The following is a 27,659-nucleotide window of genomic DNA, read 5'->3' on the forward strand; positions in this document are numbered from 1 at the left end:
TTAAAAACATACATTTAAATACCTTTTCTTTTTTGAGAGGAGAACTGCCCTAGTAAATTAAACAGAAGGGAGGACCAAGAGGAGGGCCAGGGTTTTGAAGCCCCCAGAAGTTCAATGCCATCGCCACCTAGCGGGGAGGAGAGGACACTGCTGGGGAGGCAGACAGCCTCGGTCCTGGATCCTTTCTGCTGGCCCTCGCCTCCTCCCTGTTGATGCCTCCTAAGACTCATCAGCAGAAGACAACTTACAAGTCACCTTAGAATAAACAGGAAACTTCAGGCACCTAGTGATGATGGATAGGTGGCATTTTATACCTGCATTTCAATCATGCAGACAACCCTCAAGACTATCCCTTGAGGCAAGTCACCCAGAGTCCCTGGAAAACTGTCTCCAGATGATACTGAATCACAGTTGAACAGAATTTTATGAATTTTTCATTTACGATCATGACAAACTCACATGACAGATTTGTAATGATGTTATTTTACAGAGGAGAAAGTGAGAGCCTGGACCAAATTTCTAAGTAACATATTAGCAGATCAGGCAGCACTGATGCTGAATTCTGTGACCTGAAGACCTCTGAGGTCACGACTACCTTAAAGGGGGCCCCAGGATCAGGGACCTGGCTGATACAGTTATAGAAGCTGATACATTTACTGTAGCAGATGCTGGTGATGTCCCGGGCTGTATCCCCCGGACCGACATGAGTTGCCCACAGCCATGGGGGATAGTTTCTGACCCACTGATGGTTTTCCACCTCAGATCCAGTCTCTCTCTCCATCTAAGGGATTTCTCAGGCACCGTTCACGCAAACCTGTGTATAAAGTTTATGCCCACCCTGGGTGGGACCTCTCTCTGCCAGTGGGAGACAGGAGACTGGGTAACTGCTGCCCATCTTCTAGGGGCAGAATTCTGAGCTGTGACCCACTTGGCTTCTCAGCAGGTCCCTGGTGGGATGGAGCCCCAATTGTATCTTCACTGGCCTTTCTCATTTCTTGATTTCACTCTTGGGTTTCCTGGGATTGCTTCTCTCAAAATCTACAACCAAATTTTTAATTCCAGACCTGCTTTTTTGTGGAACCCAAACTGAGAATGCAGGACACGGTAGCTGGGTACTATGGGAGACGTAATGATGTTCAGCAAGTGGGTGCGGCTTCCCTAGGAGCATAAAGCGTCACATTGTTAGTGATGTGAGTGGCAATGATGATGTGCCTACAGAAGACAGAGGCAGCCTGACGAGATCTTCCGCAGGCTTGCAGTTTCGAACGGTTCAAAAGGGCATTTGCACTTTCCAGGCTTCACTTGTGTCACTTTAGAGTTTAGAAAAGATTGCTATGGGAAGGCCTCAGTTGGCATTACAGAGTTTAATACTCAGTCTACGGTGGTCACTGTGGAAGAGATCACCATGGATGGCCAGGGAGAGCTGAGGGCAAGGTCACAGCATGATCACAGACCCAGAGCTGGGGGTGAGCGGGGTGTTTCCAGAGAATATCAAGTCAATCTGGATGTGGGTCCATGAACTACACTGTAAGTAAAAAAAGCGTGAGTGTGTGTGTATGCTGCTGCTAAGTTGCTTCAGTCGTGCGACCCCATAGACGGCAGCCCACCAGGCTCCCCCGTCCCTGGGATTCTCCAGGCAAGAACACTGGAGTGGGTTGCCATCTCCTTCTCCAATGTGTGAAAGTGAAAAGTGAAAGTGAAGTCGCTCAGTCGTGTCTGACTCTTCGCGACCCCATGGACTGCAGCCCACCAGGATCCTCTGTCCATGGGATTTTCCAGGCAAGAGTACTGGAGTGGGGTGCCATCGCCTTCTCCGTGTGTGTATTGAGGAGCGGTTTTCTAGGGAGAGATTCTGTGGCTTTAATCAGATTCTCTAAGGGGGTTCATGCGTAAACCATGGGGGAGGAGGCACTGAGGACTCTTGAGATGGCTTGTGATGGGAGCCAAGAATCACAGAATGTTAGTAAACTGCACCCTCAATTATGAGATCAAAACATTGACTGTGCCCTTGTTTGTGTTCTAGGAGAGAGCTCAGCTCTTTACAAAGTTATCTTATCCACTCATCACAACCATTCTCTGAAGTGGGTTCTAATATTATCCCCATTTGACAGATGAGGAAACTGAGACCTAAGGAGATGCCTTGTCCAAAGTCACGGCTGGATTTGAACATGGGCAGGCTGATTCTAGACCCCATCCCCTTAACTCCATGCCAGGGGCCCTCAGACTTTAATGCACAGCAGAATCACCAAGACAGCTTGGGCTCCATCCCCAGAATGTTGGATTCAGCAGCTTTGGGGCAGGGCCCAAGGATCTGCATTTCTAATAAGTTCCTAGGTGCTATGGTTGCTGCTGATCTGGGGGCCACACTTTGCAAGCCCACTTTGAACTCTAAGCTCTCATCTCCAGAGAGGAAGGTATGCCTTCGAGAGTTGTGACCTGTGTCAGCGGCAAAACCAAGATAAGAAACTGGGTCTGTGGATTCAGAATCCAGGACTCTCCATGCCACTCTTGCTTGGAGAGGGGCACAGCCTACTTAAAATGAGTGGGTGCTTATGTGCACCCTGTTTTATTACCTGATGTGTGTCCAGCTCCGGGGGATGGCCACTGGGGGAAGGCAATTCCTTGCTTAGCTCCTCGGAGCCCCCCCGGGCCCTCCTCCACCTTCTGGCCCTCCGATCTGCAGCTTGGGGGGCCTCCTCAGGCTCGCTGCTGTCTGAGGTCTCCCTGCCAGCTGCCTGAAGGTTGAAGTTCACATCCAGCTCTCCCTGTAGGCGCATCTTCTCGGCTGCAGGGTTCCGGGGGGCCTTCCTCTGCAACCAGGACAGCCTGGCCCGGTGCCCAGCTTCCCGGGATGAGCCCACAGAGGAGGTCTCCGAGTCGGACCACATGGCCTCGGGGTTGGGCGAGGGCCCAGAGGAGGCAGAGGGGCCTTGGTCTGAGCCCAGAGCCTGTGTGGGCTGAGTCTGGGGTTCCCTGGGCAGAGCCCGGGGCTGCAGGCACAGCGTGCTCAAGGCCTCCCTCCAGTCAAAGTCCTCCTCGCTGTCGGAGCCCAGCTCATCGTAGGCAGACGCCACGCAGGAGGCCGCCTCCAGGGCCTGAAACGTGCCGCTCTTAGGTTTGGCCAGCAGGCGGGTTGGGGGCAGAGCCCCATCCTTCAGGGCCATCCAATTCCCATCGGGGCTCTGCAGAACTGGGGCCACGACTGCGGGCAGGAGGGAGAGAGAGACGCCAGAGAGGGACTGTTAGCGCCTCGGAGTGAGGGGCCCCTCAGACAGCCTTCCTCCTCTGCCCCCTTCTTCCTAGAGCTCTTTCTGGTCTCCCCACCCAGGCGTGGGCTCCTGCTTCCCTGAGTTGCTGTGACAGCCTTTCTGGTTCACTCTGGTTCACTTCCTGGCTTCTGGCTGACCACGCACAGGGCTGGGCCCTCCTCCCTGGTGACAGGGCCCTGCGGCAGGGGCTGGATCTCAGTCACCCTGCACTGTTCCCCAAGACAGCTCGTGCGGAGGAAAGAGCAGAGGCTGGGAAGTCAACTGTAGGGAGTCTGTGGGCTGAGTAAACCCGCCTCCAACTCACACTGAGAAACTCCAGAGCAGGGACTGTCTTCAGATCTTTATTTCCCCGCACTGAGCTCGTGTGGTGTATATGGCAGATGCTCGGTCAAGGCCCGGGAAGTGAGAATGTGTCTGGGGGGATACGAATTTGTCGAAGGCACTGTCAAGACTGAAGACTGAAGGTGGGTTTACTCAGCGTCCCTACAGTTGACCTCAGCCGTGGACCAACAGGCTTCAGAGCCGGCCCTTTCCCTGAGGCATACACTGAACCTCTGAAAATAGTGCATGGACATTAACCTGGGATGACCTCTGTACCTCCTCTGTTCCACATTTCTGCTCTGCTGAGATGCAGCAGTGCCCCCAGGGAGTAACCTGCTTCCTGTGAAACAGGTCAGACATCTTTCAAGACCTCTGCGGTTAGTCTGGACAGCTTAGCATGTCAAGGGCCGAGTGGTCCTCAGAAAAACCAGCTATTTTCTACACAAGTGCTTTCTGTTCTTTAAGTCTTCATCCTGAGAGGTGCATGGAGTTTTGAGCTGAGTATGAAATCTTTTTTTGTGTGTGGTGTTGTTGAGCTAATTTTTTTGTTTCTATGCAATGATAAAATTACACGTAGGTGCCTTAGTTTAGAGAAATTTATGCACAAAACATGTTTTGAAAACCAAGATCCTTTGCAAATTTATTTGGAATGCTTGTAACCCAGCAGGAACTGTTTTGTGAAATGGACTGTCTGCTAGAAGTGCTTATAAAACCTCCAAAGTTTGTCAATTTCTTAGTCTAAATTTTGAAATGCTCTTTCTTTGTGATGTGTTTGCTGTGGAGACACTTGTTACCGTAAGTAGCTGAAGGGTCCTGACGCTTGGGTCTGGGGACCACATTAGCTGTGGTATCTTGGACGCTGAAAGCCTGCTAGGTTGGATTGGTGTTCCTGTGAAAGTGAAAGTGTCTCAGTCACGTCTGACTCATTGTGACCCCATGGACTATACAGTCCATGGAATTCTCCAGGCCAGAAGACTGGAGTGGGTAGCCTTTCCCTTCTCCAGGGGATCTTTCCAACCCAGGGATCGAACCCAGGTTTCCCGCATTGCAGGTGAATTCTTTTCCAGCTGAGCCACCAGGGAAATCCAAGAATCCTGGAGTGGGTAGCCTATCCCATCTCCAGGGGATCTTCCCAATCTAGGAATTGAACTGGGGTCTCCTGCATTGCAGGTGGATTCTTTACCAACTGAGCTGTCTGGGAAGCCCTGGTGTTCCTGGCCTACATATAATAAGACACCTGCTCCTAGTCCACACAGAACAGGCAGCTGAAGTGGGGCTGTGCAGCCAAGTGATCTGAACCCACCTGCCCACTGTCTCACAGGTCTCAGCAAGCAAACTGCCCACAGGGGAAGCTTGCCTGCCTTATATACAGTGTGCCGTGCGAGAGACCCCGTGACTTGGTGGCCCGGCTGTCCCAAATGGGCACACCCCCGCTCAGACTGATGGTAGGAGGGGCTGAGCAACCTCACAAGAGCCAAGCAGCCTCCCATCAGCGTTTCTGAACCCCACAGAACAGTTACTTGTCTGGTCCAGCCTGTCCACACTCTTCCAGCTGGGCAACGCCTCCTCCTCCCTTGGCTGCTGGTTGCTTGGCTGCCTTGATGCAGCCTCCAGCGAAGGGGTCCTCAGGGCATCTTCTCTGCTGAGTGAGAATTCAGACTGTGACCGCTGTGCAAAGAAAAGAGGGGAAGGGGTGACCTCGTAAAGCACAGTTCCCAGGGGGACTGCCTTCTGATCCGCAGGCACCCCACCGCATGGAGATGACACAGCTGACGGTAACGGCTTTTCTCATCTTGAGGTTCAGAAGCTTCAAATCAGTACATCCTGCTGTGAAAGTATTAGCTGCTCAGTTGTGTCTGTCTACAATCCCATGGACAGTAGCCCGCCAGGCTTCTCTGTCCATGGAATTCTCCAGTCAAGAATACTGGAGTGGGTAGCCAGGTCCTTCTCAAGGGGATCTTTCTGACCCAGGGATTGAACCCAGGTCTCCTGCATTGAAGGCAGATTCTTTACCGTCTCAGCCACCAGGGATGCTACATCATGCCATATAATGGCACAAATGGTTCCCCGTTCATTCCACTGCAAGTGGCCAGGCCTCCCAGAAAGCATCAGATGGAGCAGAATCCAGCAGAGCTGGTTCTTACAAGGCTCCTACTTACCCAGTCATTCTTTCAGCTGAGATTTCTCTGGGCTAATTGTGTGTGATAAAAATCAGAGCATATTCCCTTCAGAGACCTCCAAACCTGAGCGTTGCAGCAGTGTAAGTAGAAAACTGTAGGACAGTGTAAGTACTGTGATAGCTAAGTGAGACAAGATGGTCAGTCCACAGTCCCAGAGACTCTGCAACACATTCCCGTTTAGTTAAAGTCTAATCTAAGGACAAGTGGTAGAAATGACTGTCAAGAAACATGTTAGAACTGTATCATTTCTGTATGTTACAAACGTAACTTGGAGAATTTGTAGCTCGATGTTCTATACAGGGAATTTCATCATACAGAGACCAATTTTTTCCATTGTCATTTAATGAGAGAATTCTCTTCGCTTGGGGATTTACTTTGCTCTTTTTATATGGGTGAAATGGAGGAAGGAAAGGGCCAAGCCACAGAAAGCGTCTCTGTGATATGAAGCAAAGTATTGATCTCCGACTCCGGCCTTAGGCAGTTTGGCGCCACCTGCTGGCCAACAGCAACACCAACAGGCCTACTGCCTTCTCTCCTCGGGAGAAAGGAACGCTGTCCTCCTCGCGCAGCACAGATGCTGAGAGTAGGAGACGAACGGGGAGCCTGTTTGGAGAGCTGTGGGCAGGGCCCCCAGGCAGCTGAGGCTGGACTCGGGGCTCATCTGTACCTGGGCTCCAAGATCACTTCTGGTGCAACACCTTGCCTGTGTGACTTAATTTCCTGAGAAGCAGAAACCTAATCTTGTTCTAGCTTCCCAGGTGGCGCAGTGGTAAAGAATCCACCTGTCAATGTAGGAGACGCGGATTTGATCTTTGGGTTGGGAGGATCCCCTGGATAAGGGAATGACAACCCACTCCAGTATTCATGCCTGGGAAACTCCATGGACAGAGGAGCCTGGTGGGCTGCAGTCCATGGGGTCGCAAAGAGTTGAACACAATTGAGTGAGCAACTAATTGCGCACACACACACACACACACAATTTTGCTCTGCGCACAGTAAATGGGAGCTTTAAAAAGCCGTTTGAGAGTGACAAAGGAGAATAGCAAACGCCAGCTGCAGGGTATCTGGGTGAAAAAACAAGCATCATGACTAGGGTTTGGGGAGAGGACACTGCACTCTGTAGCCTCACCCAGAGGATGAGCTAACCTGTCTGAGAAAAGAGGGCTGAGGACTGGGGCCCCGTATCCCCATAATCACAGGCCAGCCCAGGGCCCACAGCCCTCAGATACCGGGCATCTGCACACTCTGCTGGAGAGGGTGGTACAGCCAGTTCTGGCCCAGAAAGAGTCTTCTACTTCCCCTCACAAGACCTTGAGGCTGATCCAGGAGGAACAAACAGAGAGCCCTTTAAGCTGTGTGCCAAGGGTCACGACCTGACTCCTCTTTGATTACAGAAGAGAGTACATTGGGCCTCCAGGTCTGCCGTCCGGTGAAGCGGTCACAGGCTAATGCAGCCCAGGCGTGGAGGCGCTCTCCCCCGCTCACTGATCAGATAAGACTCTGTGTGCATTCGGCTCACACCGGCCGCGGCCTGTGGTTTGAAACCCCGTTCCTCAAGCTGGGCTGAGAGTCCTGCTGCTTCGATACTGTGTTATATGACACTCTGTTGCAACATCTGTTTTTCTGCCGGTGTCCCCACTAGATTGCAAGCAGCTGAGGGTAGTTAAAGGACGGTTGATGGTGACAGCTCCTGGCACAGTAACTGGTATAGAACTGGGAGTCAATGAATGTTTACTGTGGAGTGTAGGACTTGAGGTAGGCTACAGGGTAGATTTTCAGAAGTGCCTGTTGATGGTGATGATCTTACTAACTTCTTGGATGACACTGGGGAGTAAGAGAAACAAAGAAGAAGCCCACTGTAATCCTCATTTATATCATGGAGGGCAAGGTCTTACATGGAGGAGAGCCAGGCTAACACACTCGTCAAGTGGTTTTTTGGCCCAGTGTCAGTTCTGTCATTCCAAGGGCATGGCAAGCACTGATCCTGTCTCTAGTGCCCTGAATAGCTCTGATACTTGACAACAACAAAGGTTTTCTTGAGGTTGGGTATTCAGGGAGCCATCTATAATTTTGGGAAATTCTTGACAGATGATGAGTGGCGATCATAGAGGAGAGATCAAGGCTGACAGTCTGTTGGCAGGTGAACTTATTAAAAATAAAGCAAAAAGAAAATCCTTCCATGTCAAACTGCCATATATTCATGGGGATACACCCTTCTTTTTAAAATCTGGCTGTGCCATGTCTTAGTTGGGGTATGTAGGATCTAAATCCCTGGCCAGGGATTGAACCCATGTTCCCTGCACTGGGAGCGTGGAGTCTTAGCCACTGGACTACCAAGGAAGTCCCAGAGGGACATACCCTTGACATGCCTCCCACCTTGGACTGGCAAAACCTCCCCCCTTCCATGTAATCACACGGATCTTTCTGTCTCTGCTACATATTCCAACTTGTCATCTCGTCCACTGACTGTGAGCTCCTTGAAGATGGTCTTCTGGGTGTGACCCTCAGTTCCACGTTTGTGACTGAATTTGAAGGATTATAACACAGTCTGACTGTAAGGAGCTGATGGCCTGTTGCCAGGTACAGTATTCCTGCAGCCTCCCCTAAGCTGTTTTCTATACCCTGGCCTTTATTTTTCTATCTTCAAACTTCACACTATAAATCACAAAATACATGTTTTAAGGGGAGAGGAAATGATAGTATTTCATTTTGCAGTGGCTCAAACAATATTTTATTTCTGTATGTGTGTGTCTGTAAGAGGTGGCTGGGTTCCACTTCTATAGGACAAAAATGCTCCCTTACTTATAAAAGCCAAGATTGAAACAGGAAAAGTCCTTCTCTGGTCCCAACAGGGAAGATGAGATCTGTGTTTTTCATGAGTTAAGGATGCCAGGCTTTCGTAATCTAATTCAGGCAAGCCATTGTTTCACACTAGGGGAAAAAGCTACACCCTGACAATCACAAAAATCCCTAGAGAGCTGCCTCCAGCACATCTCAGGACACTGCTGGTCTGCTGTCTCCAGCCAGGGTGGAAAAGCCCCCGTTTTGAGACCTAGACGCAGTTTTGTCACAAGTTCATTGCAATAAATATATGGCCCAGAAGATGGCGCCATGATGACACTTTTACTTGCCAGTTGGTTCAACCTCCTTGCTCTTGGGAAGTGATGGGATCACTCTGTTGATTTATTTGCTTTATTATCCTGGCTGGGCACTCTGTGCCCATCCTTTCACTCCCACCCACAGCATCTGTTTTCCTTCCTCTTACCCACCGTAGGGTCCATGGAATTAACAAGGCAGGTGATGTCAGCAAGGGCCGGCCTGAGTTACAGTGTCTGCACATCAATGCTGGGAGGCTAGGCGTGATGGGTGGAGTCCATGGGTCCAGGAGTGTTATCATGACCGCAAAGTCTTGCAAAGATGGGCTGAGAATTTCAAATCAGTCCCACCTCTTAATTCTTGGGGCATGAAAGTGTAGTATGTTGGGTAAGGGGTCCCTGCCAGCTCCTCCTCCTGGGCTTCCCGGGTGGCTCAGAAGGTAAATAATTAGCCTGCAGTGCTGGAGACTCGGATTTGATTCCTGTATCGGGATGATCCCCTGGAGGAGGAAATGGCAACCCACTCCGGTATTCTTACCTGGAGAATTCCATGGACAGAGGAGCCGGGTGGGCTGCAGTCCATGGGGTCACACAGAGTTGGACACGACTGAGCAACTAACACTTTCATTCTAAGCCTCAGGGATCAGGGCCATGCCAAGCATATAGAGTGCACTCAGTGAGTATCAGTCAAGATAACAGCATTTATTAAGCTCTGCTGCTGAGCCAGGGCAGCACCTCCATTCCCTCACTCTGTCTGACTGGGGACACATGGGTGACCTGTGGCAGTTTGGAGCAACTTGCCCACGCACACGGTTGGTGAGGGGCAGAGGCAGGGCTTGACCCTGGGTCTGACTGGCTCCAAGCTGATGCCCTGCTGTGCCCTCTTGCTGCTGCGCCTGACACCCTTCCCTGAAAGCCTGGGGACAACGCGCTCTGGGCTAACAAGCCTCAACCCAGCAGGACGTGCCATCCAATCCAGCTGGTTCTGAAGCTTTAGACGAAACTCGCAGGGTGATCATCAGTTACTTTTGTTAAAGCTTCCTCTGCAGTCGCTGGTCCCTGTGTAGCAGCAGCATCCTGCCCTCCCCATATCTCTTGGGATGGTATATGGTTGCTATGACTGCAATGATTATCATCATCACCAACAGGGCAGACTCCCTGGGGCACTGATCATGGCTTCAAAATAGTCTCTCCTCTCAAGGAGCCCACATCAGGGGTGAATAGAGAGTGAAAGTTTTTAGTATCAAGGGTTTGTGGGCAAAGGGGTCGACACCAGTGTTCGGATGAATAACCGCTGAGACATAGCTTTGCTCTGTATTTCTGGGGTCGGGCACATCCATTACATTCAATCCAATAATTGTAACAGTAATGAAACATACTTCAGGTCTGTACTATAGTCACGTAAAGGAGAGAGCAAATGTGAGGGAGGAAAATGACAAAACACAAAGAGAAATGGCTGAGGAAAATGGAAAAGGATGGAGAAGAGACAGAGAAAGTTAGGCAGAGACACACCTCAGTCGCTGGGCACACTGCATGCCCAGCCTCTGCTGCCGTCATTGTTATCGTTAGGATCACCATATTAATACAGAGATGACTTTTTACATACACGCGCCCAAGGAGAGAGGCACTAAATGAATGATAGCCCCTGCCCTGGCGCCTGTTAGGATATTGCATCTTAAGGCTTTGAAAATCAGACTGCATTGACCCCCTTGCCGGCGGAGAGCCACACAATCAGAGAGGAAATTAAAAAAAGGGACGATCACACTGAATTTTCTTTCAAGAGAACAGATGAGAAATCCTGTCTGACTGGAGACAGATTACGTTTGGGCTTTGCAGTTAAGCCCAAGGACGGAGTCCTACAGTGTTACGGGGTTCTGCATAGTTGCCCCCAGAGCCGGAGTGTCCACCTCCGTGGAGGACTGGTGACACAGGAGGGAGCGCTGCCAGGAGGCCAAGGCCCTCCAGGGTCTGCAGCTCAGGGCCCCTCCTCAAGATGCCACAGAAAGGTCATCCTGCAGCCCCCAGCCTCTGCCCATCCCCCCACCATCCACATTGCTGCAGATGGCATGATTTCACCCTCCTTCATTCTGCCTTTCCAGTTTTAAATCGCACCTATGCGTTGCCCCGTCCTCTCCCCCACGCTCTGACCGTGGGTCCCTGCGGCTGACAGAACACAAGTCCTGCCGGCCAGTCCTGCTCCTTTTCTTGCTGTATCTCCACACCCAGGACCCAGCCTCTACCCTCTTCCCCACACACGCTGGGGACAGAGGGACACACCAAAGGACTTTATGGGCCCGGTGACCCTCCCCAGACACGACAGGCCTGGACCCTTGGGTCACTGGATGGACACTGTGCTTTGTGACTGGGGAGAAGGAACAGAAAGGTCTATCCGCATCCCGATGCCCATCCACGTGCCGCTGTGACCTCAGAGGGCAGCGGCCATTCTCTCACTGTCCTCAGTTTCCGTATAGCAACTGCTCAGGTTGCCAGAACACACATGGCCCTAAGAAAACCCTTCTTCTCAAGGGACTCAGTACAACTCTTTTCAGAATGAGTTTTAAAAAGCTTGTCGACAGTGTTATTTTTCCTAAATTGGTCTCTGTGTAAAAACCCACCTCCATGTGTAAGAGCACAGGCCCCCCGGCCCCCACTCCGTGCTGTCTGGCGGGCACACGTACTGACTACAGATGTTAGGCGTGGCGGCCCCATCTCTATGGGAAGAATGGCTCTGAGCTGCACACAGCAGGGTCCCTGGAGGGGTGGGCTGGGGCGGCATAGGGGCTCACCCAGAAGCTGGTGGAAGCTTGGGGGCCCCCCGGGGAGGCTGTGGTCCCCTCGTCAGCTGCCTTTGCACCGCAGCTCTGGGGCTGCGGCCACTCCGGCTTGTCTTCCACGCGCTGCTCACTTTTGCTCTTCTGTTTCCTTATGATCTGGGGAGGAGGCAGGTGACAAAGGGGACACGTTATTGGAGAGACTTCCAGCACTGTGTGGTGTAACTGGGATCATCTTTGGGAAGTTTTTAGCCACGGAAGAGCTTAGTTTCTATAGAATACCGGCCAGTTTCAGACCCGCTTTGAACATGCTACAGCACTTTACAGTTTAAAAGTAGTCCTTTGATGATGCTGACAACCTTTTCTACTAAGGGCCTACTGTGTACCAGTCTCCGTGCTTGACACCATATAGTACAAGGGCTTCCCTGGTGGCTCAGATGGTACAGAATTTGCCTGCAGTGCAGGAGGGCAGGTTCAGTCCCTGGGTCGGGAAGATCTGCTGGAGAAGGAAATGGAAACCCACTCCAATGTTCTTGCCTAGAGAGTTCCACGGACAGAGGAGACTGGCGGGCTGCAGTCCATGGGGTCACTTGATATCATATATGCTTTACGTCATTTAATTCTCAGAATAACTCTAAGAGCTGCCTACTATAACTCCCCCTATTTTACAGATGCAGAGTTAATCTCGGAGGTCATCAGTTAAGGACACATAGCTCATCAACAGTGGAGCTGGATCTCAAACCCAGAGTCTCCGGCTGTTCACCCTGATTTTAGGAAGGGTCTGAAAGCCCTAAGGAGGGGGCAGATACCAAGTGTCATGAAGGAAGGCTTCAGCTTGTCTGCACCGCTTGCTATGTTGGGCATGGCCACTTGGGTTTAACAAGTCCATTTGTACAGAGGTCTCTGGGCCGAGTTCCTGGCTCCTCACCCACTAGCTCAATCCCTAAGGGCAAGCAAGTTCACACTGCTTATTTGTCACAGTGCAATGCAACCCCTCTGCCTCAGCCCGAGTACAATGGCAAAAGTGAGAAGAAACAAGACAAATGATGCCCAAGACAACAGTGGTACCCACAGTGGCTCTCCTGCTCACCGAAGGCCCCGGTCTGGACCAGGGTGGCCCACTGCAGCCGTGTGGTTGCCAGGGCACACCTACCTTCTGCAGGATGGTTGTGGCCAGCTCCTCGGTCAGCTCCTCCTTGTGGTCCCGCAGGTAACTGGCCTCATTCTGCTTGTCCTGCAGAGGGAAGAGAGGAGGTCGTGAGCTGTGGGTATGTTTGGGGGACTTGGCAATCGATTTCTTGGGAGTCCTGACCACAAATGCAGGGGGAGGATGGACTCAATTCCAGGATGGTTATATGATGATGGTGTCCCCACAAGCTGCGCTTTCTCTTGGCAGCCAGGACCCCACCCACACCACCTTCCAGCCAGACATTGCGGGGGATGAGGGGCATACCAGGCTGTCCCCATAGGCTTCTGCTTTGGAGATGGCTTCCTCGATGGCCTCTTCAGCCACCCGTAGGGCGACAGCCAATGTGTCCATCATGCTGTGTCCTGGACAGGAAACAGAACACAGACCACTTCTAAAAGGCAAGGACAAGTGAAAGGTCCTGTGTCAAAGTCATGAGTTCTCTAGAACGAGGCCAGGTCATAGCCCTCTTGTGCCCTGGCACTCAGCACAGCTCCAAACATACAAAGTGGCTTAAAGACGACAGACAAAGGGGCTTAATACAGCAGTTCTTCATCTACCTTCTCGGGTAGAGATTATGTTTTATTTTATACATGTACTATATCATTTGTAATGATAGGCAGGAAAACTGTGAAATCTTCTAAGGGCTGTGCTCATGGCTTAATGCAAATACAAAACCCACAAAAGAATTTTTTAGATTCTAAACCCATACTGTCAATAGCATTGGCCAACTTTGCCCAGCTCAACCACCTGCTGGGCCATAGACCAAGTGCCTCGGTTTAACAACGTTGTGTTGCAGATGAACAGAGCAGGGACTCAGCCGTATGCATACCATCCAGGCTGCCACATAACATTGTTAGAGCTGAGATTTGAATTCAGGACTCTCTGTCTCCAAATCCTATGATTTTAATCACAAAAGTGAGATAAATACAAACTAACATGATTTTTAAAAATAAGGCTATCATATATCTAGTGAATGTATTTTTTGCATATGGCAACAAGCAGGAGAAAGTGTCCTTAAGTCAAAGGACTTCCACAGGTAATTCTCTTTGGAGTCAAGTACTTGGAAGAGTTCTGCTTCCTGGAGATACTAGATTTTTACCTCTTACTTGAATGTGAGAATTTCTATCATTCCTCTTAGTTCACCCCAGAAGCCCAACTCACATCAGGCATAAGATCAGAGGTCTTGCAGGGGCTGGTTGCCTATGTCTCCTCTTCCCCTTCTCAATGTCCTGTTTCCATCTATAATCTGCTAGTCATGCATTATTGAACACATGCAAATCTCCTGAAAGCTGCCTCAGATGCTTTGTAGAATGAGACAAGGTGTAAATATATCAATTCATTAATTAATCAATCCCTAAATTAAAATACTTAATTCAAGCTTCTTAGGCTCCTGAAGACACACATGTGGATAGAAAGTGGCATTTGGCAAACATAATAAAATCTCCCAAACCAACCCGAACATATGTGCTATGCATACTAAGTCACTTCAGTCGTGTCCAACTTTTTGTGACCCCATAGACTATAGCCCGCCAGGCTCCTCTGTCCGTGGGATTCTCCAGGCAAAAGTACTGGAGTGGGCTGCCATTCCCCTAAACTCCTGGGCATCTTCCCGGCCCAGGGATCGAACCAGCATCTTTTTATGTCTCCTGCATCAGCAGGCAGGTTCTTTACCACTAGCACCACCTGGGAAGCCCAAACCAACCCGGTTAAAGTCAAAGTCGTCTGGCCAGGCAGCTGATGAGGGCATCGCAGGCTGGCTACGAGTCATGACAGAGACACGCCTAGGGTTCAGCACCCCTCAAGTGTGGCTGAGTGAGCACACGGTTTCCCCAGTGTTTCTATCACAAGAGTATTAAATTTAAGTTGTCACCACACTCAGTGTTCCCTGGAGACAGACACTGTATCTCCCATCTCTCTTCTTTAAGATACCAGGCAATGTATTTTTCACAGAAGTGGTGCCATATAAATTCTTATTGATTCAAAGTGCACCATGACCTCCCCAGCACTAGGCTCCGAGGGCCCCAGTGATGCCCCAGTAAACCCAGCTGAGTCCACACTCTCATGTGCTTTCCGAGCTACCGAGTGATCAGACACATATGTAGCAGCTAAGAAGCGCGTGCAGATCCTGTGATGGGGACAGTCACCAGCTTCCATAGAGCCCTGGAGAGAAGGAGCGTGGAGACATTAGAAAGGCTCTGGAGACCACATTTAAGATTTTATGGCAAGAGGTGGAGTGGAGCGCTGAAGATGCGTGGTCCGAAAGTGAAGGCTCGAGTCAGCTTCAGAGGTGACTGGTGGGGTGTGCAGGGAGGATAAGAGCGCAGAGGCTGAGTGGCTGAAGCTTAGAGGACCAGTTAGGCAGAGGGATGGTCACTTCTGTGTGTCAACTTGGCAAAGCTATAGCTGCTGCTGCTGCTGCTGAGTCTCTTCAGTCGTGTCCGACCCTGTGCAACCCCATAGAAGGCAGCCCCCCAGGCTCCCCCGTCCCTGGGATTCTCCAGGCAGGAACACTGGAGTGGGCTGCCATTTGCACCAGCTGTGATCAAACACTAACCCAGGTGTTGCTATGAAGGTTTCTGTAGGTGGGGTTCACATTGTGGTTATAGTGGTTGACTTTAGGTAAAGGGTATTACCCTTGAAAATATCAGTAGGTCCCATCCCATCACTTGAAAGGCCTTAAGAGCAAAACCAGAGGTTTCCCAGAGAAGAAATCCTGCCTTAAGACTTGAGGATCAACTCCTAATAGAGTTTCTAGCCTGCTGACCTATTCTATAGATTCTGGGCTTGCCAGGCCCCACAGTTGTGTGACCCAAGTCCTTGAAATGAACTTCTTTGTACGTGTGCATGTGTGTTATGTGTACACAGCCTATTGTTTTTGTTACTCTGGAGAAGCCTGGCTGATTTACATGGTCACTGGAATTAATATTAATATGGGAACGTTGAGGGCAGGAAGGTGCTCAGGCCATAGACCTTGGAATAGAAAGAAAAGAACAGGATTGCAGACAGAACCGACAGGAACTTGGGTGACTGGGTGGAAGTGGGGACAGGGATTGAGGGAAAGGCTAAGTTTTGATGGTGGACTTAAGTGGCTGAGGAGCTTGATTAGGACACGCTGAGGGGCTACAGCTACTCAAGATCCCTGGCGGAGCTACAGCTCCTGACGGTCAAGCATCAGAACTCTGAGAGGCGTTCCCAAGGAGAGAACAGAGTGAGTGCAGAAGCTGTGGGGGGGACACCAGAGAACAGGGGGACTAGGAGGCACCTGTTCCCAACACCCAGCACTTCAGGGAAGGAGCTGCAGTGTTGGAGGAGGTTTTATTTGTAATTAGAAGAAGTTTGTTTTGCTTTTAATCTCTGTTCTAAGGCAACGATTATATTGGTATACAAAGTCAAAGTCAATCCATAAATGGTACATTGTTTCTAATAATATTTCAATATGAATTACACAAGTGAGTTTGTTGATTGTTATATTCTAACTCCAGAAAAACACACTCTGACAGTGAAGTGAAAGTTGCTCAGTCATGTTCAACTCTTTGCAACCCCCATAGACTATAGCCAGCCAGCTTCCTCTGTTCATGGAATTCTCCAGGTGAGATTATTGGGGTGGGTTGCCACTCCCTTCTCCAAGGGATCTTCCCAACCCAGGGACTGAACTCAGGTCTCTTGCATTGCAGGCAGATTCTTTACTGTCTGGGCCACCAGAGAAGCCCAAAACACACACTAGTTGATCGTTAAATATCTAGTGGTTGGTAGGGAATGCACTTCTCTACGTTACACCCTAGATATATTCAACTATTTTGATGATGAATTCACACAAATGGCAATAAAATAAGACCCAGGGAGATGCTCGCACACAATAACAGAGTTCCATCAGAGGTCCCAATGCAGTGAGGGGCCTGACGATCTGAAGGAGTTTCCAGTCCTCCAACCTCCCATTAGGTGTAAACCCATAAGCAACCTTACCTTCTGACTGCCTATAAAATGTTGAGTCACTGCCCGAAACACTTCCTTCATTCTCCAGGTTTGCCTCAAAAAGGTTTCCTCCTGAGAGAGAAAGAAAGACAAGATATAAGATTATCCAAGGTGTTCAGTGAGCCTGGCGCCCTGCGCTACTAAGTTGGCAGACCACCATCACCCACTGTGATTGTTCGCCTTGCAAACAGGTTTAGGGAATCCTTGGGTTTTTAGGCAATACATTTAGGGAATTACTGGGTTCCACAATAAGCTACAGACTTTGACCAGTCACATTTTTTCTTTCTCATATTAATTCCTTATGTAGCATCGCTTCCACCCCCAACTTTCTTCCAGAGCCTTCTTTGGAGGCAGTGTGGATTCAAACATGGAACAAAAGATTGAAGTCTGAGAGATATGAGGTCATTTCCTGGATTTGCAAGGGACTAGTTGTGTAACCTTGACCAAGTCACTTAACCACTCAAACACTCGGTCTCCTTACTAGAAAAACTGTGATAATGACAGAATTCTCCTCGTGATGAGCGATGAGACACCGAATGCCTGGTCTTTAGCTACTGTCCATGGCTTCAGCCCAAAGAGCTGCCGTTAGCCAGGGAGTTAACTGTCATTAGCAGTTAGGGGAAACAAGCCCAGAGCAAAACAAAGTAAGCCTCGGCATTTGATCTTTTAAGGCCCACTGCCTCTTCTCTGGTCTTCTGTCTGTGGAATGCACACTCTAGTATCTTCGTTCCAGGCTGGAAAGTGCAGTTGGTTAAGCCCTTTTTCAGTTGGGGATTTACCATCTATATTCACATATTAACTCATCAAATGAGATCTTTGAAGGTGTGAGGTGTGTGTCATGGCTCTTTCCTTTTAACATTACTATGTTGTATCCCCAGTGCCCATGATAGCATGGAGATAGCAGGAGCTCAAAAAAAATTCTTGAATTGGATGCTGGTGGAAAACACTAATAGAAGCAAGAGAAGAAACGTGGGCCTACATATCTCATCTCAAAGGGGAAATGCTATTGATTCCAAGTCAAACTAAGCAGTGGACCTTCGATACAAATAACACAGCCTGTGCTTCCCTGGATGGGCTGCATGGGGCTCTGGTGTGGAAACTCTGAGGGTGACGGCCATAGGTTCCTGCTGCGGGGTCCGTGGGATGTGACCTTTGTGAGACAGGGCATTAGTGTGTGGCCTGCCACAGCGACTCTGTCTGACTCTGTGTTTGTGTTTTTTGACCAGTCTTTCAAAAGACTGGAAGTCACTTAGTCTAACTCTGTGACCATAGGAAGTGACTTTATCTTCCCGTGTCTCTATCTCCTCATTTATAAAACAAGCCTTTAGGATAAGTCATCACCTCAGTTCTCAGACTACACAGCTAAGTGCAAATATTTCACTTTGGCTTGGCTGCATCCAGCATCCATTCATTCGTCAAGAAAATATTCCATGGGGACCTAGTAGATGCTTGGCCCTGGGCTGGATGTTAGAGTGATTGGTGAGCAAAGCCAGAAAACCTCGCTGCTCTGACAAGTAGTGGATGAGAATTCAATAACCAAAGATTTATATAAATAAATATAAAGGTATAGATATGTTGGTTGCTGTGACTGGGTGGTTCACAGAATAGGGCAAGTGTTCAGCAGGGAAGATTGACCTAGGTGGTGAGTGACCAGTCAAAGGGGTGTGGGGGTGGGAAGGAGTTCCAGGGCAGAGCAAACAGCTTGCATGGGGACAGGCAGTGGGGACAGCAGGGTGCACCTGAAAACCTAAAGCAGAGGCTGTGTGGCAGCCTGGGCTGAGATGGGCTGGAGACAGACCATGCAGGTGATGGTGCCAACATCAGTATTCTGATCTTTGTCCCAACGTGAAGCCACCTGAAGCCAGTAAAGGCTGCAGAGGGATGACCTGGTCAGGTGTGTGCTTCTAAAGGTGCAGGCCAGCTGCAGTGTGGAGGACAGCTTGGAAGAGGGAGAGGTGGCTGTCTAGAGAGGAAGTGGGGCATGCAGCCCACCCTCTGGAGTGTCCCTGGGATGAGAAAGTGGGTGGCAGGGCAGAAGCAGAGGAGAATGTGCAGTCCAGGGAGGGCTTAGGAGACAGGAGAGACTGCATGATCTCAGATCAATAGGGAGGAACCAGTTAAGGGAGAGGCTGAAAGGCAAGATGGAAGGGCTAAGTGACCTTGAGCCCTTCGTGGAAAGTGACAGAGCTTAGACGTGGAAGTGGACTGGTACACGGTCTGTGGCGAGGTAATGTCCTGAGACAACACGGAGGGCGGTGGGGAGTGTGAGGAAGGGGGAGATCTGAAAACATCCTTGGGAGACTGCGCTGACCAGGACAGGCTCTGGGTTTGCATTATTATAAACCTTCTCACACAACGACTCTCCCTGGGTCCCTTTACATTCATAGGTGGGAGCTTCTGTGTGTCGTCTAGGATGATGGGATTTTTCCAAGGGCAGAAAGTGACTGAACTGCTCTGTAAACTGAACGCAGCAGCCAGGCACCAGGTCAGAGCTTTCATGAGCTGGAGGAACCTCCGACTTCACACAGTTCAGTGTTTTTAAGAGTCAGTGTTTGTCAGTCAAACCCCAGGCGAAGGATGTCACAGACCCGTCCCAGAATCATATCAAAAATAGATACATCATACTAATAAATAGAAGTAGGATTTGTTTTCCCCATTTTATTTATCTAAAACTAAATAAATGAACTTCCCTGGTGGCTCAGTGGTAAAGAATCCACCTGCCCATGCAGGAGACGCAGGAGACATGGGTTTGATTCCTGGATCAGGAAGATCCCCTGGAGGAGGAAATAGCAACCCACCCCAGTATTCTTGCCTGGGAAATTCCACAGACAGAAGAGCCTAGTGAGCTATAGTCCATGGGGCCGCAAAAGAGTCTGACACAACTTAGCAACTAAACAACAACAACTAAATAAACATATATATTTATCAAATTGTCTAGGGATTGAGTATATTAATAAGGGCTACTTTCATCTTAGAATAGCTGTTTGTTTTTGTTTTTTTTTCCCCTTTTGGTTTCATGGCATGCAGGATCTTAGGCACACATGATCTCCTTGGCAGTGAGAGTGTGCAGTTGACCACTGGGGAACTCTCATGAATAAATGTTAAAGATATCATGCTGAGGGACCTCCCTGGTGGCCCAGTGGGTTAGACTGTCTTCCAATGCAGGGGGTGTGGGTTTGATCCCTGGTTGGGGAGCTAAGATCTCACATGCCTCATGGCCAAAAAACCAAAACATAAAACAGAAACAGTATTTTAACAAATTCAATAAAGACTTTAAAAATGGTCCACATTAAAAAAAAATGTCATGCTTAACTATCAGATAAATCACATTGAGCACGCATTCCCATTAGACATTATATTTTTTATAAACCTATTTACTTATTTCTCTGACTTCACTGCAAAGTTGGCTCTGAGATGGCCAGGTTTTGACCATCTTGTCACCCCCAGGTTTTAAACCAGGCACTCACTAAATGTCTACTGGACTTCCCTTTAGATCCGGTGATTAAGACTTCATGCTTTCAATGTAGAGGACACAGGTTTCATCCCTAGTTGGAGAACTAAGGTCCAACATGCCCTGTGGCCTTCTAAAAATGTTTGCTGAAGGTATGAATACATCTAGGATTTATGTGACAAAACAAATGGGTTGTCAGTTAGGCCTAATCTGGTCACCAGGGCTTGGGACAGATGGTCACGCAAGGGTGCATGTGATGGGTGATCTGTAAGATTCTGTGAACTCAATGAATTTTCAATAGACTGATTGCTTTTATGGCAAACCACACTGGTCCATGCAGTGGAGCTATTCCATAGATAAAAGGAATTTTCTACTGAGAGTCCTGGAACAGAGCACCGGTCTTAACACCCTGTAGATTATGTTCTGATAATCAATATTCTAAATACCCTCAGGTGGAGTTGAAGATGGAACCATCTTATTCAGAACCTCCAACTGAGGTTCTCAAGACTTGGCTGCATCTTAAAATAACCCAGAGAGTTTTTTAAAAAATTTCTGTACTGGGCCCACCTCCAGAGATTTGGAAGTAATTGGCTGGGGGTGGAAAATGACTCTGGTGCTGCGTGTTCTTTTTCAGTTCCCGAGGTGATTCTAAAGTGTAGTCAGGCTTGAGAATGGCAGATGACAAGCACATTAAGGTGTTGGGTGGTAGGTAGAAGCTAATGCTGATGACTCCACAGTCATCTAATATAACCAGGAAGCCACTCACACACTGGGAGATTTCTCCAAACCTGAGGTATATGTAAAATCAATTTTCTAGGTGGTAGGTAGAACCAACCTCACTGTTTTATGATCACAACTTTACAGATTTGTGTATCGTCTCGTAACTATCTCCTGCTTGCTTGTCTTCATGTTGATCAAAAGGAAATCTTAGTTTAAATGGAGATACAGATCAAATCAAAGTAACTGATTCCAGTACTTCTGTGAAGTGTCCTGGTACCTCCAAAGTGCTTTTAAGCCTGAATTGTGCAATACTGAGGACCTAAAAGGTATCAGCCACTGGACCACGCTTTTGAAACACAGAGATAAAGAAGCTATAGCCTCTGCCAGGTCCAGCAGGAGAGCAGCTTTGTAAACCATCCCCTGAATGCAACGTGGTAAGTGGGGTGATTAAGGCCCAGATGAAAGAAGTGGTGAATCACAGAGGCTCCAGGACCTAAATCTGCTTCAATAGTGGCAGAGTTATTCCCAGCAAATGATTCGCCTTTGAAAATAACACCTGAACATTTCAAAGACTCTGGCTGGCCCACTTGGAATTCACGTCCCCCGGCTCCATCTGTGGGGCCCAAGGGAGAAACAGAAAGATCGCAGTTGTGCTCTGTTTATAGGATTCTCCAAATGTGTTGGCTCCACCTCTCCTGTTCATTTTGCATGAAGCAGTAGAGAACACCCTTGAGATCTGAATGTGGTGACATGTTAAGACAGAACATGAAGCAGACCTGAGGATGAACAAGAAAGAAAAATGGGATGCAAATGATGAGCCAATGCAACTCTGGAACTTTCTTGACATATCTCTTTGGGCTGAAAACCTACTGTTAACATGATTACTTTTAAGCTTCATTTCTTTTCTTTGGTCTTTGTTCCTTGAGAAATGTTTTTAGAAAAGTCAGCAAGAGAAGATTAAAAATAATATGTGGAAATCTTCAGCCCTGCTCTCTTAGCTACAGGCTTCCTGAGTGGTTTGAAAGACAGAGATCCTACCAGCTACCACAAAAGGCCCTAATGATTCTCCATATTTAATGCTTTCACTCTATTTCCCGCTCATCTCAGTGGCTGGCATATTTTTAGATAAGACACGACCAAAGACTTTATTGACAGCACAGCAATGTAAAATAATGATGATGGAAAAGCTACAAATGAGATGGATGCAATATTTTTCTTCCCTCTTTCTCACAGATAAAAAGCATTTACCTGTGTCAGCAAAGTTATGGAAACATCTGCTTCAAGACAGAAAAAACAGCCTTATGTGGGGAAGACATGCTGTTCATATTCTGACAACCATTTCTTTCCACTGGTTGGTCTATTCAGTTCAGTCGCTCAGTCGTGTCCGATTCTTTGCGACCCCATGAATCACAGCACGCCAGGCCTCCCTGTCCATCAACAACTCCCGGAGTTCACTCAACCTCATGTCATCGAGTCGGTGATGCCATCCAGCCATCTCATCCTCTGTCGTCCCCTTCTCTTCCTGCCCCTAAACCCTCCCAGCATCAGAGTCTTTTCCAATGAGTCATTTTAGGAAAAAATAAATCCTATTTGTCTGTTTATCCTATTTATCCTTCCTTCCAAAGTGTCCCTCCTTCCTAGGAGGAAGCTGAGATTTTTCTGACTGTCCCATGACATCAAATTCTGGGCCTGGTTGGTACAAAATTTTGGGGTAGGAAGGAAGCGGGGGGGGGGGGTGCATATCCTCTGAGAGCAGACCTAGTGTACATGACCAAACAAAGATGACTTTCCAGTGTTTTAATCTTTAGGGGAAAATGGTCAGGGATCTTTCATTTCTAGGGATTTGGAATTAAAATGTCCACAGTATGCAGAAACACTTTGGTCCTCCCAACTGCTAACATAGCCAGCCCAGTGGAGGTGCCAGAATCACAGGACTTAAAACTTAGAAACTATGGGACTTCCCTGGTGGTCCAGTGAATGAGAAACAGCCTTCCAAACCATCACAATACTGTAAAGTAATTATCATCCAATTAAAATTAGTTAATTAATTGAAAAAAGAATCCACCTTCCAATGCAGGGTACATGGGTTCAATACCTGGTTGGGGACCGAAGACCATCTGCCTGAACTATGCGTCCACGTGCTCTGCAGCACGAGTGCTGAAAGCATGCCGCGACTGAGACCGACACAGTCAAAAATCAATGTTTTTTAAAACCTTAGAATCTTTGGTGTAGGCCCTTGTATTTCCGCTCCTTACTAGAGTCGGGTATTTACGCCACTTCCTGTGTCCCAAGTGAGCAGGTCATAGTGTGTGGGGCCTCCAAGCCAGGCCTCCTCTATCCCACCAGCCCCTCAAGGACCCCGAGGGTGGCAGGCAGCCAGCATACCCACGATGTCAAAGCAGACTCCGCTCTCCAGCCGATGTTTCCTGTACAAGTTCTTCAAGACCTTGGCGCTGCCAAAGCGTTTGAAGCGACTCTTCACGTTATTGTAGAACCACTCCAGAGACTGAGTCCTGAGAACCCTGAGGACAGCACAGGAGCAGGAAACAGAAAGTCAGGATTAAAGGAGACAGTTAGGCAACAGGGAATTGCAAAACTGCCGCAAGCTCCTTCCATCAAGACATAGAGCTTTCTTTGCTCCATGGACCTGGGCTGGCCTGCGACTTGTTCTGACCACAGAGACTGGTGGAAGCCATGCTGTGCAAGTCCAGAGCCTGCCAGCTTCCTCTCTTGCTGCTCCTGGACGCCCTGCAACTCACTGCCATGTGAACAAGCCCAAAAGAGCCTTTGGGATGACGAGAGACACTCGGCCTGATCCCCTTTCTTGCCCCAGCCAATAGCCTGGACAGGAGAGCCAATAGCCTGACTGCCGGCTGACTGGAGATGCATGGGTGAGCCTAAGTAAGACAAGCAGAAGAACCGCGCATCTGAGTCCATCCCAAGAGCAAGCTGATAAATGCTTGCTATTTGAAGCCACTAGCTGGCACATCTGTTTAGTAGCTAGCAGGCTTTGTATTTGGTATTCTTACTGCATTAACAACATTTCTAATTCAACTTGGGAAGATAAAAGAGCACAAGTGACACCCTGGGCTCTATGGCAAAATTCTGCAGCCTGTTACTCATCCAGCCTGAAGCACCACGGGAAAGAGCTTTCCTGGTCAGCACTATCACACTTGGTATGAAACGCTGATGCGATTCTTCCCTTTGTTGCCTGATGAGCACAAGTTGTGAAACCCCTCCCATTTTAAGAATAGCTTCTGCTATTTTTCTTATTATGAATGGAAATAATGCATAAACTCATTTTAAAAGTTCAGAGAAGCAAGATGAATATAAATAAATGCCTCTAATTCAGTGGAGGAACAAGCACATGTTTAGCTGCCCTTCTTCCCCAGATGCCAATGAAATGTGAGAAGCTATCCAAAGGGAAAGAAATTTGTAGAAATGAAGAGTGGAGCGTGGAGGAGAATCAGAGATACTGACAGATTTCTGGGAAGTTTTAAGTGAGCGATAGCATAAAGGTAACAGAGAATGTTGTCCTGCAAAACAGTCAGAAGGCCTGGGACTCACAGACTGGGAGGTCAAATTTAATGTTGATTGGTGAATACTCATTGGTAAAAAAGAATGAAATCTGCACGATATGGCCTGCCAATATAGGAGACATAAGAGACGCGAGTTCGATCCCTGGGTCAGGAAGATCCCCTGGAGGAGGGCATGGCAACCCACTCCAGTATTCTTGCCTGGGGAATCCCATGGACAGAGGAGCCTGGCGGGCAACAGTCCATATGGTCGCAAAGCGGCAGACAAGACTGAGCAACTAAGCACACATACACACAGCAGTATGGATGAACTCGGAGGGCATGGTGCTGAGGGAAATCAGTCGACAGAGAAAGACAAACACTGCATGATATCACTTATATGTGGAAGCAAAAAAAAGACAACAAGCTAGTGAATAAAACAAAAAAGAAGCTAGCTGACTCAGAAAAAACAAACTTGGTTGGTGCAGAGAGCAGGGCTGGATTATGAGCCGGTACTCACAAAGCTAGTTTAGTAATTGTGTTGATGACAGTGAGGCCTCTGGGCCCCCATCCTTGTTCCCAAACTGACAGTTGGTCCAAAGATGCTTGGCTCTAGTCAAAAATAGAAAGCAGTTCTCTAAGAAAATTGTACAATCTGCTTGAGGGGGTTACCACCTGGTGGTAAAGCCCTCCTTGTTCAGCACTGGGGGAGCCCCACCTGCCGGCCTACCAGACACTGTCCATGTACCCCAGAGCCAAGCCTGCCAGCTCCACAAACTCAGAGCTGTCTGCACCAATGTCCCCTCCTTGGGAGGCCCTCCCTGACCCTCCCCTAAAAACCACCACCACCATGCCAACACATCCATCCTCTTCCTCCCATTTCTCTCTCCAAATTTCTAGGGTGCTTCTCTGTACCTGATGTTTAATTTTATATAATTATTATTTATAATACAATCAGTACATTAATATGCTAATTAATAATTATTAAATTGTTTATTTTCTATTTCCAGCGGAACTTACACTCATGGAAAACAGGCTTTTTTCCCTCTTCTGTGTACATAATAGACACTCAATAAAATCTTGTGATGGATGGACAGTTTTAAATCTACTTTTTTCACTTAATATTACTTATGGACTTTAATATTGTTGAACAGTCTTCCCCACAGCATTTTTAGTAGCCCCAGAATTCACCCTAGTATGAACATAGCATGTTTTATGTCACTAGTCTCTTGTCTCTGGACATTGAATTTGCCCATTTCATTTGCTATCAAAAGCAATTCTGTGATGCATATGTTGGCAGCTAAATGATCAACGTATCTACAGTTGTGGGTTCTCGAAGTAGAATTGCTGGGTTCAAACATGTCGGTCTTTCAGAAAGTTTGTGCAGTGTGAGATTTTGAAGTCCTCAAATTGGGGTGAGGTGTGAACCCCAAGAAACCCCCGATGGAGTGGCCAGTTTTTCCATGGAAAAGCCCATGTCTGAACCCTGAGTAAAGCACAGGAAGCAAGACAAAAGGGCAGAGAACAAGCATCATCGCCTCCACTCTGGCTTGGTAGACAAGATAGCAAACAGAGGCTCGTCTTCCCTGCAGGAGGGAGGCAGCTGTAAATGGCAGAATGTACCCAGGGTGTCATCCTTTTACATAAAACTGCACCATGTCATCAGTATCATTACTGTCAACAAAATGAACACCTTTATGGGAGTGCTTGCTCTGTGTTGGGCAGCGTGCCAAAAGCTTCCCGTGAGTCACTGAAAATCTCGTGGGCGCTGGGGCAGGCTGGACTGGCCCAGACCCCGACGTTTATTGCCCATTGGTTGTAAGCAAATTACTTAATCCCCTAAGCCTATGGGATCCTTCAGCTCCCCCATCTCCCGCCTCTTCTCCCTCCTCCAGCATGTTCACTTCTGGCCTGTTCACCGGCAGCCCCTGTCTGCCAGCTCTTGTACTCTCCTACTGTACTTTTCAAGGTTGTTGTGGTTCAGCTGTGTCTGACTCTTTGTGACCCCACGGACTGCAGCGCGCCAGGCTTCCCTGTCCTTCCCTGTCTCCCGGAGTTTGCTCAAACTCATGTCCATTGGGTTGGCGATGCCCTATACGGTAATACCAACACTATTTTCTTTATTTTCTGTGCTTATTTTTTTAATGTATTACTTGTATGAAAAGTATTTTTTTTCTTTTTTGATTAAAAGTGTATTTGGCTGCCTCGGGTCTTAGTTGTGGCCGTGAGATCTTCTCTGCGTCCTGGAGGATCTTTCATTGAGGTGCACAGACGCTCTAGTTGCGGCGCACAGGCTCAGGAGTTGTGGCACACAGGCTTTGTTGCTTCATGGCACGTGGGATCTTAGTTCCCAGACCAGGGATCAAACCTGCGTCCCCTGCATTGCAAGGCAGATTCTTAACCATTGGCCCACCAGGGAAGTCCCCTGTGTGAAAAGTATTATAAACCTATTACAATATAGTACTATTGTAGCCAATTCTGTTAGTTGTACCTAGGTTAACTTTGTTGGACTTGGAACAAATTGGACTTACGAACACACTCTCAGAATGGAACTTGTTCTTACGTAGGGGATTTACTGTACTTCAAGTGCATCATAGGATGATCTCCCCGTTCCCTGGTTATACCAAAACTCTATGGCATTTAGAAACACTTTGATGACACAGAAACTGCTTGCTCAAGTCAGAGAGGGAATCAGGAGCTGCCTGGGCTGCTGGAAGATGGGAGGATGAGAGGTACTGAATCCTTAGAGAGTGACCAGCAAGCCTACAGCCTCATTTGGAGACTAGAAAGCTTTTCCACAGAACCGATGCATTTTAGATTATGTTTTGACTTCGAGTTAATGTGGAGCGCTTCTCTGGAAGCCCCAGGGAATGCTTAGTCATAATTACCTTCATTTGCTTTTACTGCTTTTATTTCACTTATTTTAAAATTCACGGCTCAGAGGAAACTCACAGGATACATACAGTTCATAGGGCAGAGGTGTGGGGAGAAGGCTGTGGGGACACCCGCACCCAGGATGGACTGGCTGAGTGCTGCAGGGTTCCCAGCCCACCTTCACATCTCCAGCTGCCTCCTGAAGAGAGGCAGCTTCGGGCAAGCGTAGATGAGAAGGAAAGGGCCCAGTGTCAGGGTCCGCTGGAGCAAGACGCGTCTGTGCGTGGATCCCTTCATGTGGG

The 27,659-nt window shown here is 48.5% G+C and overlaps 1 protein-coding gene across 1 annotated transcript in view; it reads right to left on the reverse strand.

Annotated features, from left to right (window-relative positions):
- The window catches only part of MYRIP (myosin VIIA and Rab interacting protein), a 233,299-nt gene that overhangs the window by 55,180 nt on the left and 150,460 nt on the right, over positions 1–27,659 (reverse strand). The window contains exons 4-10 of the mRNA XM_055414586.2: positions 23,354–23,490; positions 16,789–16,869; positions 13,090–13,187; positions 12,790–12,870; positions 11,652–11,795; positions 5,111–5,258; positions 2,574–3,202 (exon numbers count right to left, since the gene is read on the reverse strand). Of these exons, the coding sequence (XP_055270561.2) occupies positions 2,574–3,202; positions 5,111–5,258; positions 11,652–11,795; positions 12,790–12,870; positions 13,090–13,187; positions 16,789–16,869; positions 23,354–23,490 (1,318 nt within the window). The remainder of the gene's footprint in view (positions 1–2,573; positions 3,203–5,110; positions 5,259–11,651; positions 11,796–12,789; positions 12,871–13,089; positions 13,188–16,788; positions 16,870–23,353; positions 23,491–27,659) is intronic.

The sequence above is a fragment of the Moschus berezovskii genome, chromosome 24, assembly GCF_049115385.1.
Source record: "Moschus berezovskii isolate FMDL1 chromosome 24, NW_MosBer_1.0, whole genome shotgun sequence".
Taxonomy (NCBI): domain Eukaryota; kingdom Metazoa; phylum Chordata; class Mammalia; order Artiodactyla; family Moschidae; genus Moschus; species Moschus berezovskii.